General features: G+C 43.3%; 1 protein-coding gene across 3 annotated transcripts in view; it reads left to right on the top strand.

Moving 5' to 3' along the window:
• LAMP3 (lysosomal associated membrane protein 3) overlaps positions 1-16,474 on the top strand; it is a 41,698-nt gene that overhangs the window by 22,038 nt on the left and 3,186 nt on the right. For 2 of the 3 annotated variants that reach the window (XM_035274611.3, XM_035274609.3), the window contains exons 5-6: positions 3,973-4,143; positions 6,281-6,836. In XM_035274611.3, the coding sequence (XP_035130502.3) occupies positions 3,973-4,143; positions 6,281-6,420 (311 nt within the window). In that variant the 3' untranslated portion in view covers positions 6,421-6,836. Of the gene's footprint in view, positions 1-3,972; positions 4,144-6,280; positions 6,837-16,474 lie in introns of those variants that run through there. The other variant, XM_035274610.3, reaches the window with a different exon arrangement.

Raw genomic sequence — 16,474 nt, 5'->3', positions numbered from 1 at the left:
TTCCCGATCTCACACACGTTAAATGACACAGTACCCCACACACGTTATTCCCAATCTCACACATGTTAAATGACACAGTACCCCACACACCTTATTCCTGATCTCGCACACGTTAAATCATGATACAGTACCCCTCCACCTTATTCACGGTTTCACACACAATAAATGATAATACAGTATCCCTCACCTTATTCACAGTTTCACTTTTCATGGTTGGTGCAAAAACAGGTAAGTACAATTAGAGTTTCTGACAGAGAGATCATATGCTCATCACTTTTGTTGTAGTGTTATAATTTTTTTATTTTATCATTAGTTATTTTTAATATCTTACTATGAGCAATTTATACATTAAACTTCATCACAGGTATATACATACATGCAGGAAAAAACATAGTATATGTAGAGTTCAGTGGCTTCAGGCATACACTGGAGGTCTTGGGATGTATCCCTCAAGGGTAAGGGGGAACTCCTGTGCTCTCTTAAGTAGTGATAAGTTTTGGGTTTTTTTTTTCGAGACAGAGTCTTTCTCTGTCACCCAGGCTGGAGTGCAGTGACTTGGTCTTGGCTCACTGCAGCCTCTGCCTCCCAGGTTCAAGCGATTCTCCTGCCTCAGCCTTCTGAGTAGCTGGGATTATAGGCTGTTACCATGCCCAGCTAATTTTTGTATTTTTAGTAGAGACGTGGTTTTACCATGTTGGTCAGGCTGGTCTTGAACCCCTGACCTCAGGTGACCCACCCGCCTCAGCCTCCCAAAGTGCTAGGATTACAGGTGTGAGCCACCACGCCCGGCCAAGTAGTGATAAGTTCTGTGAACAAACATAAACAGTGGGAGTGGAGAGGAATCGAATGCTATTTTAGGTGGGGAAGCCATCAGGGGAGAAAGGCCCTCTCTGAAGAGGTGAAGTTTGAGCAGAGAAATTTGGCTCTTTGGGGATATCTGGGCCTGGGGAAGCTCTTTCCAGATGGCAGGAAGGACAGATACACAGGCCCTAAGGGGTGACTGGCAGTGTTTTCCAGGACCTGCATGGTGCCAGTGTGCCCGGACAGAGAACAGCGGCAGATGAGGTTGAGGAACAGCCAGCCAGCCCAGAGCATGCAGGGCCAGTGGGCAAGGCACGGTCAGGACTTTGGTCTTTATTCTAAGTGTGAAAGGATGCTGTGGGGGTCTAGGGGAGAGAGGAAGATAATACATCAGATCCACATCTAGGAAGGCTCACTTTGCTTGCTGTATGGAGAATGACTGGGGTAAATTCACAGAGCTCCTACGGTGCTCATATCCAAGCTCCCACCCACACTGGATATCTCTCAGAGTCCTCAAATGTTTCCCAGAAAGTTAAATAAGCCCTATTTGTGTGTATCCCTCTGTGCCAGCTACTGTACTAGGAGTTTTCATGTCGGTTTTCTCCTTTTCAAAGCTCTTTCCTATGACTGGCTTAAACATTATTTTACCAGCAAAGTAATTTATTCCAAAGAAACTTGCCAAGAAATGAAAATGTGGAGTAATATCTACTTAAAATATTGGCTGCATTATATTGATATGTTCAGGGGGATTTGCCAATGACTGTAAATGTAAGTAAAATAGCATAGTTGACAACTCATTTTCATATATGTTAATTCACTTAGCCCTGTCTCCTCATTTAGGATAGAGAATAAATATTGTGAGTGCTAACATAAATTAGCTAATGTTATCACTAGGTATGGACCAGATTTTAGCCAGCAATAGACTAGAAATCTCTCAAGAGGCAGGAGAGGCCAGGTGCACTGGTTTGTGCATGTAATCCTAGCTTTTGGGAGGCTGAGGCCGGCAGATCACCTGAGGTCAGGGGTTTGAGACCAGCCTGGCCAACATGGTGAAACACCATTTCTACTAGAAATACAAAACAATTAGCCAGGCATGGTGGTGCATGCCTGTAATTCCAGCTACTCGGGAGGCTGAGGCAGGAGAATCGCTTGAACCTGCTAGGCAGAGGTTGCAGTGAGCTGAGATCACACCACTGCACGCCAGCCTGGGTGACAGAGTGAGACTCTGTCTCAAAAAAAAAAAAAAAAAAAAAAAGGCAAGGGAACGAAAAGTCTGATCAAAAATTAATTTAGAGGCTGAGTGGGTGGGAAAATCAATTCTATCAATTCTAGCTCTGGATGCTACAGGCTGAGCAGGAGCTGAAGCGGTTACAGTAATGATGGTTCTCATGTCAGTGGTGGTGTTAAGAACAGCAATCAGCTGTAATTACAGTAGTGACAGTTGTAACGTTAGTGGGGATGGTAGCAGCAGACTCTCCCAGGCTCTACCACACGATACAGTAGTGTACAGAGAATTCAGCACATTGCGTACGGCATCTGCATGTGCAGACACTGGCGTTAATGCTGCCTTGTTAATTCATCGTGTGACTATTCCTTACTGTAACTACTAAGCGGACCCCAGTTGGGTCCTCTGGCCAGTGAAATTTCTCCCCCTCAAGAAGCTATAGTATAGTCCGAAGGGTGCTTAGTAAGCATGGGACTAGAGAAAATGGAGTTCATTGTATGATTAATTATTTTTCTTATTTATGTTTTTGTTATTATTTATTTTTGAGATGGCGTCTCACTCTGTCACCCAGGCTGGAGTGCAATGGCATGATCTTGGCTCACCTCAAATTCCTCCTTCTAGGTTCAAGTGATTCTCCTGACTCAGCCTCCTGAGTACCTGGGATTACAGGTGCCCACCTCCACGCCCAGCTAATTTTTGTATTTTTAGTAGGGACAGCATTTCACCATGTTGACCAGGCTGGTCTCAAACTCCTGACCTCAAGTGATCTGCCTGCTTCAGCTTTCCAAAGTGCTGGGATTACAGGCAGGAGCCACTGTACCTGGCTTATTTATTTATTTATTTTAGAGGCAGATTCTTACTCTATGTCCCAGGCTGGAGTGCAGAGGCATAATCATAGCTCACTGCAACCTCAAACTCCTGGGCTCAAATGATCCTCCCAAGTACCTGGGACCACAGGCACGTGCCACCGTGCCTGGCCTCAATGATTAAGATGTGTAACTGCGTCTGCCTTGAAGCTTCCACTTCCTGGACAGGGCATACCTGTCATACGATAGGCTGGGTCCTTGGGCAGCTTCCTCTCCCCAGGCGGCACTCAGATGGGAAGAGATGGGCCTCTCCCTTCTCTGTATCCGAGGATGGATGCAACGATCCCTCCCAATGAGTTCTTGACTGCTCTTCTAATCATTCAGCCTGGCGATAGGCAAGTGCTCCATTTGCTGGCTACATGTTCCTTCACTGATTCATTAAGGGTTCTCTGACTTTCTAAGTCTCAGAAAGCAATCTTCTCTTATCTCTAAAATTCAGGGGACACCTCTGTGTAGCCTCTAAGCACTGACAGTAGTTCCCACCCACTCTGTTGCCAATGATTTAAAAAGAACACATTCCCAAAAGTTCTCATTTCAGGGTTGCACATCCTAGTTCACGTGAGGCGTCTCCCTTGTGCCCCAAACAGAGCGGCTGAGAAAGTCTCCAAACCGCTCCAGGTTCTTTTTCATGGAGAGAAGGTGGCAGAACCCCCAAAGACCCCTTCGGAAGGAAGGCCACTTAGGGGCACATGGGCAGCTCGGCCACAGCTGGAGCTCAGTGGACACACATCAGGACCACTCTTTTTTTTTTGAGACGGAGTTTCACTCTTGTTACCCAGGCTGGAGTGCAATGGCGCCATCTCGGCTCACCACAACCTCCACCTCCTGGGTTCAGGCAATTCTCCTGCCTCAGCCTCCTGAGTAGCTGGGATTACAGGCACGTGCCAACATGCCCAGCTAATTTTTTTTTTTTTTGTATTTTTAGTAGAGATGGGGTTTCACAATGTTGACCAGGATGGTCTCAATCTCTTGACCTCGTGATCCACCCACCTCGGCCTCCCAAAGTGCTGGGATTACAGGCTTGAGCCACCGCGCCCGGCCATAGGACCACTCTTATGCATCTCTGTGTGACCTTTTCAGAGAGAGTTTACCAAGGAATGCAACACGCTGTGGTGATGTTCGAGACAGCGGCCGGGCACTCCTTCAAGTGTGTGAGTGAACAGAGCCTCCAGCTGTCAGCCCACCTGCAGCTGAAAACAACCAATGTGCAGCTTCAAGCCTTTGATTTTGAAGGTGACCACTTTGGAAATGGTAAGTCAAGGGCTGGTCAGGTCACAGACATACCCTTCAGGGACCCCAGGGTAGATGCAAATTGTTTTGTCTGCAGCTGTCAAAGGAGCAAGCATTGGGCCGGGCACGGTGGCTCACGCCTGTAATCCCAGCACTTTGGGAGGCTGAGGCGGGTGGATCACGAGGTCAAGAGATCGAGACCATCCTGGTCAACATGGCGAAACCCCATCTCTACTAAAAATACAAAAAAAATTAGCTGGGCATGGTGGCGCATGCCTGTAATCCCAGCTACTCGGGAGGCTGAGGCAGGAGAATTGCCTGAACCCAGGAGGCAGAGGTTGCCGTGAGCCGAGATCGCGCCATTGCACTCCAGCCTGGGTAACAAGAGCGAAACTCCGTCTCAAAAAAAAAAAAAGGAGCAAGCATCTTATGAGCTTCCTGGAGCAGTGTGATTCCCACAGCTCCCAGGGCCAGGCTCCTCTGTCCACCTGCCACCCACCGGCCACCTCAGAATCAGGCACCTGCACCAAACCACAGTCACAGCTCTCCCGCAGCAGGTCACACTGTCTTCAACTCACAGACATTCTCATTCATCTAAACGTACACGCACTCAATCACAACAGCAGAAAATACCACCTGCCACTTCCCTGTATGTCCTGTTGGGTGTAAACTCAGATATGTTTCGAGAACACTTGAAAGATCCTGAGGATCAGTAGGGTCTAAAATTGAGATTTCAGATTAGCTTCTTTTCACCTGTAGAGGGAAAAGAGCAAGATGCAGCAATTCAAGATAGGAGGAAATTCTGTCAGGCCCCTCATCCCAATTACAGGCTGTCGCTCGCAACAGAGTTCCTTATAGCCAGTTTTAGCTTCCCTGTCACTTCTGCTTGGGTTCTGACCTCCACAGGCAGAGCCTGCCTAAGGACTGCGCTGGAAGAAAACAGGTCCCTGGGCAAGGGCCAGGAGCAGACCAGGGTGACTTTCCAGAAAAGCCCTCTTCTCCCTTCCAGGAAAACAGTGCTACAAGGATTTCTACCTATGACCAGGAGGGTCATGTACTTCAATTTCTAAACATCCCTCTCATAATAACTAAAAAATGTGCTGAGTACTTCCCAGTTATCAAAAATAGATTTAGCTGGAAGTTTCGCCATATTTTAAAGGTCTACGATATGAATCTTACTGCGCTTTGGCTTCCATTATAAAATTGCAGATGCGTGTAGCAGAAAACACCTGACATACTCAGTGGGAAGCATCTGGTGGAGGAAGGACTGGGCGTTGCTTGCCTTGGGTCCCCCAGTTTCTGGAGGCTTTGTCTGAGTCCCACAGTCAGATAAAAATTTGCCAGTAGGCGTTCCCCCCTTTTGTCATCCACTCTCAAAACTTCTAATGTTGGAAAACTCTTTCTTTTACAATCATCATGAAGGTGTGAAAAACTTCTGTAATGATGTCATCTTAAAATAAGGTACACAAGCCAGGTGCAGTGGCTCATGCCTGTAATCCTGGCACTTTGGGAGGCCGAGGCGGGTGGATCACTTGAGGTCAGGAGTTTGAGACCAGCCTGACCAACATGGAGAAACCCATCTCTACTAAAAATACAAAATTATTCAGGCATGATGGCGCATGCCTGTAATCACAGCTACTCAGGAGACTGAGGCATGAGAATCACTTAAACTGGAGGTGGAAGTTGTAGTGAGCCAAGATTGCATCACTGCACTCCGGCCTGGGTGACACAGCGAGACTCTGTCTCAAACCGTTGCTAGAGTTGGAGAACATGCTCTGGGAATTACTCCAGCTTGAGGGTCAAGACATAACTCTATCATGACCCTCTAGGCTAAACCAGCGTTTTCTCAAAGTTGGATCTGCCTCAAAGCAGCATTAGAATCCCAGCAGCTCCACCTCAGACCCACTGAGTTATAATTTCTTGGGCACGTGTCTGGGGATCTGCACTTTAATAAACTCCCTAGCTAATCACCAGAACTACCAGTGTCAGGCCCGCCACACTGAGCCTCGCCCACTGTCATCTACGGCAGCAGGTGGGACCCCAGCAGCTCCGTCTCTCCCTCCATCTCCTTCTCTCCAAAGCTGAGGCGATGTGGCAGTGCCACTTCCCGGCATTTGTGGCCAATCTGTAACACTTGTTACTCTGACTTCAATTACAGCAGATGAATGCTTCAGAGACAGAAACAGGAGAGAAACCCCTGTGGCCCTGGGCCTGAGTATCACAGGACTGCTTGCCATTTTGCTAACCGCATGTCTGGTGGCCAGCAAGAGGCCCACTAGAGGATATGGACGCATGTAAAGCCCCACTTTCTTCAAAATGTGCAAGCTTAAGGCCCTGGGAATTCTAGCATCATATTCAGTCCGAAGTGAAAGGACTGGCCTCCCTCATTGCCTGTTGCAGCCTCCTGAGCTGATTAGGAAACCTCACTTTCCACCAAAGGGCTATCCCGGGGCCAGAAACGGCACCTCCCCACTTCCTCCTCTTGGCTTGGGGAGGCCATGTCGGGTGTGCTTGAATATACCAGGGCTGGCTTCCAGAATTAGGGGCAACAGGCAGAGACGTGAGCAGGGTGCTTGTGAGAAGGAGAAAGCAAAAACCCAGAGGGAGAATTGTGGGGAAAACATTTGCAAATGGACTGATTTTTCTTATACATTTTCATGAGTCCTGATTTTCAGCTTCTAAAAACATTACTTTAAAAAACCCATGCATTTCAAAGTTGATTACATAATGATTTAAACTCCTGGATTTTACGCACATTTTGGTTTACTTAAATTACAGATGATCTTAGTATACTATTATTATTTTTTTAATCCTACTTTATTGTAATGTATTATTAGTTTAAGAAATAGGAAACAGCCTATTTCACTTTTTTAATTTAAAGCACATCATGGCAAAAAATGCGGGACTCAGTAAATGTTAGCTCTTCAGTTCCTTCAGCTTCACATGGTGTCTGCCTTCTTAGCTTCTGTTTTCCTGGTTTGTCAGCTTTTCTTTCATGCTGTTTTATTATTGCAAATGTGTCCACCTGGATCATTGCAGGAGAGGAGGTAGGTAGGCCTGCCAGGAGGATCACACACTCCCCTTTTCTGCAAATACTCACCAAAAGCAGTACATTCCTGACTGGGGGGCAATTGAGAGCTGAGGGAGAAATTCTATTAAAATATGGCTTAGGATGTTATTCGTGGTTTTCTATTACATCGATTGGGGTTTTTCGTTCCGAGAAAAGGGAGAGGAATGTTCTCGATTGAGTCTACTGACTGGAAGTTTTCTTGTTTTTCCAAATTTTCCAGAGGTGCCATTCATTATTTTTTAACATGACGTATTTGGAATTTGGCAACAACTCTAAAACTACTGCTTACTTATGAAATGTACTGGCTCTCCCCCGAGGCATGTTTGCTCTCTTGGCTTTCTTAGAAGTGGAGCTGTGGGGAGGGCACACGGCAGCTTCAAGAGAGTACTGAGGGCCCCTGAAGACATCCTGAGTGCCAGGAAATGTCTCTTCCCCCTTCAAACAGGAAATGTGGATGACAATCTGATATGAGGACCTGGGAGTTCCCCAAAGTGACTCAGGCTTAACAGCAAGAGCTGGGCTTTGGAGGGCTGGGATCTCCTTCCACCTCCTTCCTCAAACTGGCACCTGCTCCAGCCTCCCCCATACCCAGTGTTAAGGGCACTTGAAAGTTCTGTAGTGCAGAGCACGAGGTGTTTATTCACCGGCCACTAGCCTTCTGCAGAATGATTAATGTAAAATTTCTCTTCTAGCATCTGGAAATTTCTCCATGGCAGACAAAACAAGAAGCAGAATTTAAAGTCAAGTGTAGTGGGATGTAACCATTCACTTAAATTTAATTTTCCTTCCTACCTTCTACAGTGAGTTCTTCTGGGTGATGGCCCCTGCTGGGACGCCTGCTACCTATTCCCCCAATCCCAATGCCAATTACTCTTCAAATTAATATGAATTAGCACTCTGGTAATCACAGAAAGCAAAGGTTTCACTGGAATGGCCAGTCAGTCAACACTTGGATGTGTAATTTACCCACAGTCCTGCCCACTTTCCAGGTGAAGAGCAGAGGGGGCCGCAGAGGTGGGTTCCTCACCCACCTGCCCTCCTAACTGCATACATCCACCTTAAGAGGCCTGCGATGAGAGGGAAAAAATTATGTGAACTCCTCCATTACTAAATCTGGAACAGAAAAAAAAAAGTGGGTTGCTTTATCTTCTTCCTTTTCTAACCTAGGATAGTGAAGATGGCCCCAGGAGGACTGGGGAGAGTAAAGGTAGGGACTGATGAGGTGAATCGGGGAAGCAGCCCCAAAGCAGAGGATTGCTCCAGGCTGCAGCCAGCTTGCATGCTACAAAAAAGAGGATAGAATCCAAGTATCTGGCCCAAAGGGAAACATTAGCTGATCTCAGATGCCTTGGAAAGAGACTAATTCACCCAAATGGCATCCTAGGAAATGGAATTTCTAGACTGACATGTTCAAGCATGAGCAAGATGAAAGTAAACTGCATGGCTGCCGCGCAAAACTCCTGCAGCAACAGAGCAATAAGAACAGTGTGAAATTAAGAAAAGGAGTTGGGGTGTGTTCATTTGCTAAGACTGTCTTAACAACTTACCACAGTCTGGATGCCTTAGATAACAGAAATTTATATTCTCATGATGCTGGAGGCAGCATCGCTTTTCCTGAAGCTTTTCTCCTTGGCTGTAGATGGCCTGTGTCTGCACATGGTCTTCCCTCTGTACCTGTCTGTATCCAAATGTCCCGTCTGTGTAAGGATACCATTTGTATTGTATAGAGGCCCACCCCAATGACCCCATTTTAACTTAACAACTTCTTGAAAGACCCTGCATCCTAATACAGCTATGCTCTCTGTGGTCCTAGAAGTTAGGACTTCAACATGTAAATTTGGGGGCAGGGAGGGGACACAATTTAGCCCATAACAGAAAGTTAGAAGTGAAAATAGTAAAATACAAAGAAAACATAATTCAAGGAACAGAAAGAAAGTCTTGGCAATTGCTCTATGCTGAGAATCACTTAATGTGAATTCCAGGTAATCAGAGTTAAAGATAAGATGTTAAAATGAAAGACTAAGAAAACAAGATGAATATCAAAAGAATACACAACATAATGTCTAGAAACAGTAAGAGGCAGAATAAATAGGGAGGAAATTATGTTATTTTCATAGAGAGAATGACTGAGATCATTACAGGTAATACAGATAAACCTTATGATCAAAGCATTACAGGGAAGCTACTAGATACAGAAGTTATTCAGCCCATCCAACATAAGTATAATTGGTGCTTGTGATGTAGAGACCTTAAAAATAGAATGAAGATATATTTGAAGATTTAAGGAAATTTCCCTGAGATAAATAATTGAAGTTGGGATTAAAAGAGTATAGCTTGTCCCAAAAAAGAATTGATACAGGAATTTTAACACCAGGACATATCTGAAGCAAGCTATAAAACTTCAAACAGTGGCTCACACCTGTAATCCCAACACTTTGGAAAGCTGAGGCGGGCAGATCACGTGAGGTCGGGCATTCAAGACCAGCCTGACCAACATGGCAAAACTCTGTCTCTACTAAAAATATAAAAATTAGCCAGGCATGGTAGTAGGCACCTGTAATCCCAACTACTCAGGAGGGTGAGGCAGGAGAATCTCTTAAACCCAGGAGATGGAGGTTGCAGTGAGCCGAGCCAAGATCACACCACTGCACTCCAGCCTGGGCGACCCAGTGAGACTCCATCTCAAAAAAAAAAAAGAATTATTTAGGCCTTTATGGAAAATAAAATTACCTATAAATAGGGAAAGTTAAAGTTGACCTCCAATTTCTTTTTTTTTTTTTTTGAGAGAAGGAAAGAAAAAAAAATGAGAGGAAGAAAGAGGAAGAGAAAGAGGGAGAGTAAATGGAAATATTGCTTTATTTTGAAAAAAATTGAGTATTAATAATGGCCAATCAATGTTTCATTTAAACTTATGGGTAGGTGTGATGTGGTATTGATAAGAATGTATATTTTGTGTATTTGAAGTGGAGAGCTCTATGAATATTTATTAAGTTTACTTGTTCCGGATCTGAGTTCGAGTCCTTGATATCCTTATTAATTTTCTGTCTCATTGAATCTAAGTCTTGTATCTGGGTGTTAGGATCGTTAGCTCTTGTTGTTGCATTGATCCTTTTACCACTATATCTTTGTTGCTTTAAAATCTATTTTCTCCGATACGAGAATTGCAACTCCTGCTTTTTATTTATTTATTATTTATTTTTGCTCTCCATTTGGTTGGTAAATCTTTCTCCATCCCTTTGTTTTGAGTCTTTGTGTATCCTTGCATGTGAAACAGGTCTGGATGTAAAATGCCATTGGGTTTTGGCTGTGTCTTTTGATTGGGGGATTTAGTCAATTTAAATTTAGGGTTACTGCCATTTGATGTTGACTGGCTGTTTTATCCATTCGTTGGTGTAAATTCTTCTTTATGTTGGTGCTCTTTACTTTTTGGTGTATTTTTAGAAAGGCTAATACTGGTTGTTTCTTTCTGTGTGTAATGCTTCTTTCAGAAGCTCTTGTAAAGCAGGCCTGGTGGTAATAAAATCTCCGAGTTCTTGCTTGTTCATAAATTATTTTATTTTTCCTTCAGTTGTGAAGCTTAGTTTGGCTGGATATGAAATTCTGGGCTGAAGGTTCTGTTCTTTGAGAATGTTGAATATTGGCCCCCACTCTCTTCTGGCTTGTAGAGTTTCTGCTGAGAGATCTGCTGTAAGTCTGATAGGCTTGCCTTTGTGGGTAACATGACCTTTCTCTCTGGCTGCCCTTGGTATTTTCTCCTTCGTTTCAACCCTGGTGAATCTAACGATTATGTGCCTTGGGGTTGCTCTTCTTGAGGAATATCTTTGTGGTGTTCTCTGTATTACCTGGGGTTGAATTTTGACCTGCTTTGCTAGTTTAGGAAAATTTTCCTGAATAATATCCTGAAGGGTATTTTCCAGCTTGGATTCATTCTCTCCGTCGCATTCAGGTACACCTATCAAACGTAAATTTGGTCTTTTCACATAGTCCCACATTTCTTGGAGACTTTGCTCATTCCTTTTTATCCTTTTTTCTCTAATCTTTTCTTCACGTTTTATTTCATTAAGTTGGACTTTGACCTCTGATATCCCTTCTTCTGCTTGAACAATTCGAGTGTTTAAACCTGTGCATACTTCTCGGAGTTCCTGTATTGTATTCTTTAGTTCCATTAATTCACTCATACTCCGCTCTAAGTTGTCTATTCTCAATAGGATTTCATCAAACCTTTTTTCAAAGTTCCTATTTTCTTTACGTTGGGCTACAACATGGTCTTTTAACTCACCGAAGTTTGTTATTATCCATTCCTTGAAGAGTGATTCTGTCATCGGGATGCGCTCATTCTCCATCAAGCCTTGTTCCATTGTTGATGTGGAACTGTGATCATCTTTAGAGGGAGAGGCGTTCTGATTTTGAGTATTCTCAGCTTTTTTATGCTGGTTTCTTCCCGTCATTGTAAATTTATCCTCCTGTCTCTTTGAAATTACCAACTTTCAGATTAGGTCTCTTGAGTGGACGTCCAGGTTGTTAGTTCCCAGGGCCAGAGCAGCGGCGTTAAAACTGATGGTGCTTTTCTGCCCAGGATTCTCCTGTCGGGCTTCCTTCTTGTGTCGGTAGTAGGCGACTCTGCCTTCCTGGGGCTCCAAACCTCGGTCAGAAGGGAAACCAGTCCTGTTTACTCTGCGCCGAGCGCTCCTGCGCCGAGGTGCCGTCACAGCCGCTGCCGGGCTCTGGTGTCCTGCTGAGGACCCGGGCCGGTCCTCCGAACCTGTTTACTTTGCTCCCAGAGCTGCTGCACCGAGGTGCCGGCGGAACCGCTGCACCGGCCACGAGAGTTGCGCTGGCCACCCATGTGTTTCCTCCACTGGGGGATCTCCTGCTCCGTGAGCAACCAGAATTTGTCTGAAAGTGTGGCGTCCTCTAGTTCTCCGCGCCTTCCCTGAGAGCTGCAATCCCGGGATGTTAGCGATCGGCCATCTTGGATCGTTTCGATCCAATTTCTTTACAATAACATTTAAAGCCAGCAAATAATTTCTACAATGATCTAAGAAAAAGAAAGTATGACCCAAAAATATGAAGTATAAAGACAATAGGCAGATATTCTTAACCATGAAATAATTCAAAGGGAACAGCACAAATAAGCCCTTCTAAAAAATATTGCTTGACAATGAAATTCACTGAGAGAGGAGATGAGTCACAGTATAAATAAGGAAATAAGCAGACTTCAGGAATAAAAAAGTCACAGTAGACCCAGCACAGTGGCTTACACCTGTAATCCCAACACTTTCAGAGGCTGAGGCAGGAGGATTGCTCGAGCCCAAGAGTTTAAGACCAGCCTGGGCAACATGGGAAAACCCCACCTCTACAAAAAATACAAAAATTAGCTGGCAGTGCTGATGCATGACTGTAGTCCCAAAGACTTGGAAGGCTGAGGTGGGAGGATGACTTGACCCTGGGAGGTCCACGCTGCAGTGAGCTGTGGCTGCAGTGAGCTGTGCCTGCCGCTGCACTCCAGCCTGGGTGGCAGAGTCAGACCCTGTCTCTAAATAAACAAATAAAACAAATTTCACAAAAATACTAATGCTGGCGAATAGTATATCCATTTATATAAAAAAAATACTAAACAATTATGAGTCTGAGAATGCAAATACGAAATGATAGTTGTACATGGTTATTCATGACAACATTATTTGTAATAGCAAAAAAACTGAAAACAAGCTAAGCATCCATCAATGGGGGCCAGATTTTAAAACTATGATTCAAGTCAGGCAAAGTGGCTCATGCCTGTAATCCCAACACTTTGGGAGGCTGAGGCAGGCAAATCATGAGGTCAGGAGTTCAAGACTAGCCTGACCAACATGGTGAAACCCCATTTCTACTAAGATAAATACAAAAATTAGGGATTGAAGTTGGGTGTGGTGGCCCGTGTCTATAATCCCAGCTACTCAGGAGGCTGAGGCAGGAGAATTACTTGAACCCAGGAGATGGAGGTTGCAATGACCCAAGATTGAGCCATTGCACTCCAGGCTGGGCAACAGAGTGAGACTCCATCTCAAAAAAAAAACAACTGTGATTCATCCCACAATGGCATCCCGTACAGCTGCAAGAAGAATGAGGACACTATGTATGTTTAAGGAAAGAGTTCCAAGATATATTATTATATCAAAAAAGCCTAGTGCATAACAGTGTATTCATTATTCTATCTGCACAAAGAAATGTCAGAAATATAAATGAGAAAAGTAGTTATCTCATGGGGACAGGGAGAACTAAGAAGATGGGGAAAGGGTGGAAGTGAAACTTCTCAACGTACAGCATCTTGTATTATTTTGACTTTTAAAATCATATGAATATGTTAAATATTCAGAACGCATTTTTAAGGACTACAGGAATGATAGTTACCAAATAGAATGGAAGCATCATAAAGCTGGACGGTGGGTCAAGGTCAAAGATTGTTTCCTTAAATTGAAATTGCAACCAAAATATTCTTCATACAGAGGCTTGCGCTGTGGCTGCTGGCAACATATTGTATTGTGGGCCCCTTAATTTAATGATAAGATTTAAGCTAAAAACATCAAAAAGTTTATAGTTTTTAAAACATTTTGCACTAACAGGCAATTGAAATGCATGGTACAAAAATAGATGATAAGTTTATTGTAAAAAGAAATGGACAGAATAAATATTTGATTTAATTTTCTAAGAATTTCACAATAAAACCATAATTTACTTTGTAAAATAAATAAACCTAGACGTTAAAAACAGTAACATAACTATTCAGAATTTGGAGTTGTCTGGGCACAGTGGCTCACGCCTGAAATCCAAGCACTTTGGGAGGCTGAGGTTGGAGGATCACTTGAATCCAGGATTTCAAGACCAGCCTGGGCAACATAGTAAGACCCCATCTCTCCAAAAAAATTTTAAAAAGTAGCTGAGTGTGGTGGCATTTGCCTGTAGTACTAGCTACTTGAGACGCTAAGGCGGGAGGATGGCTGACCTCAGGAGCTTGAGGCTTCGGTGAGCTGTGATGGCGCCACTGCACCCCAGCCTGGGCAACAGAGCAAGACCCTGTCTCAAAAAAAAAAAACTGGAGTTGAAGAGAGGGGAGATGGAAGGGAATCCATTAGTGCTAGTCTTTCAAAGACAGTATCAATAGATAATGTTTAAAGTGGAAACAAATTTTAGAAAACACAAGTCCAATTTACTATATAACCTCTTAATGTATTTCATAATTATTGAATGCATACTTTATAATCTCTTTTTAGAACTCTAAAGAGACCCTTTATGAACTGGTAGTTCCTATGACAAAGAAACATTGGTGTGTGATAATTCCTTCAGTTTCATTTAAATTTTTTTCTTCTACTAAATGCAAGTAAAATCGAAATTAACAAATGTAATAAAATAGGACTTGTATGATCCTATCTTAATAAAAGTATTTCTATTTATTTTTCTAACCTATCCTCCTTATAGTTCTAAAGAAAGATGCCTGAAATAATGTTTGTCTATGTTAACAACCACATTTCTGGGTGGATGGTCTTGGGGTAATTGGTTTTACTTTTTTATTTGTGCTTTTCTCTATCATTTTAGTTGTTTATAGTGGTCATAGACTATTTATTTAAAATAGAGTGATTTTTCTGTTTTCTTTTTTTTTCTGAGATGGAGTCTCAATCTCACCTGGGGTGGAGTGCAGTGGCACAATTTCAGCTTACTGCAACCTCTGCCTCCCAGGTTCAAGTGATTCTCCTGCCTCAGCCTTCCAAGTAGCTGGGACTACAGGCCTGTGCCACCACGCCTGGCTAATTTTTTATATTTTTAGTAGAGATGGGGTTTCACCGCATTAGCCAGGCTGGTCTCATATCTCCTGACCTAGTGATCCACCCACCTCAGCCTCCCAAAGTGCTGGGAGTACAGGTGTGAGCCACTGTACCCAGCCAGAGTGATTTTTCTTTAAGCATGCACGTGAGTTTGCACACATGCACACACACACATTCACAGAGAAAGCACATGCCCAAAGAGGTTTATAGTGATTGATTCAAACAGAAGAAATGTGGAGATTGGATGGCTACTTTCCTTCACGTGCTCTTTTGCATTTTAGAAACGTTTAAACACTGTTACATAATTTAATAGTTTAATAACACCATACAGAGAGTAAAGTTGCCCTCCACATCCCTCCCAGTCCTCTTCGCAGTTTTTTGTGTATCTTTTCACATCTGACCTACAAGCACATTGGTCTGGGTTCATGTGATGCTTCTTGGAGCTTAGGGAATCCCTGTTACAGCACACTGTGACCTACCACATTCTTCTTAATGGCCGTATTATTTTCTATTGTCTGAATACTATTTTAATTTTTACCTCATTTAAATTGTCTCTCATAAAATGGACATTGCTGTAATAGATCTCTGCATGCTTGTGTGAATATATTTTGGTATAAGTTCCTAGAGATGGGATGATCGGGTTAATAGGTGTGTGCTTTACATTGCGTTTTCACTTTTTGTATTTTTTCACTCATTTTAATTCGTTAATTTGTCAAAGTTCTTTTTTTGTTTAAGAAATATAGGCCAGGTGCTGTAATCCCAGCACTTTGGGAGGTGAAGGATTGCTTGAGCCCAGGAGTTTGAAACCAGCCTGGGCCACGTAGAAGACCCCATCTCTAAAAAATAAAAAATTAGCCCAGCATGGTGGCACACACCTGTAGTCTCAGCTACTCAGGAGGATGGGGTAGGAAAATGACTTGAGCTCAAAGTTCCAGGCTGCAAAAAAATAGAAATATATATAAGTAACAACGTGTCGTGTACTCCAAAGGTCTCATCATGGAAAGCAACATCTCCCTGTCCCCCTGCCTCCCTGCCCAAGATACAAAATACTTTTAACTAATTTTAACAATTTCTTCTCATTGCTATCTCCATAACTCTAAACAACGAAAAGGTTTATCATGATAGTTCCTAATTGATCCATTTTGGACTTCCTGCTATGGCACATAAGGATTTATAGTTATATAACTATTTTTGGTTAAATCAACAAGGCATTCAGGTATACATTATTATAGTTATATAAATACTGCCCTCTGTCAAGTCAAATAGTGTACTACAAGTAGTTTCTTTCTTGTCCAGATTTTCCTTTTCCTGGAATCTCTAATTTCCACTCTGTCTTCTCTGACCTCTTCTGATCCTTTTTTTGTTGGATCTCAGGTACACAGAATTGGGCTGATGGTGATCCTTGGTTCAGGACATAATTTCAGTGTTAGTTCAAACAATGACCTCACATGTGTATCTTTTTAGCTATCTATGACTAAGA

This window comes from Callithrix jacchus, chromosome 15 (genome assembly GCF_049354715.1).
Source record: "Callithrix jacchus isolate 240 chromosome 15, calJac240_pri, whole genome shotgun sequence".
Lineage (NCBI taxonomy): Eukaryota > Metazoa > Chordata > Mammalia > Primates > Cebidae > Callithrix > Callithrix jacchus.
The sequence above is the reverse complement of the archived record's forward strand: the minus strand, read 5'-3'. Positions and strand labels throughout refer to the sequence as shown.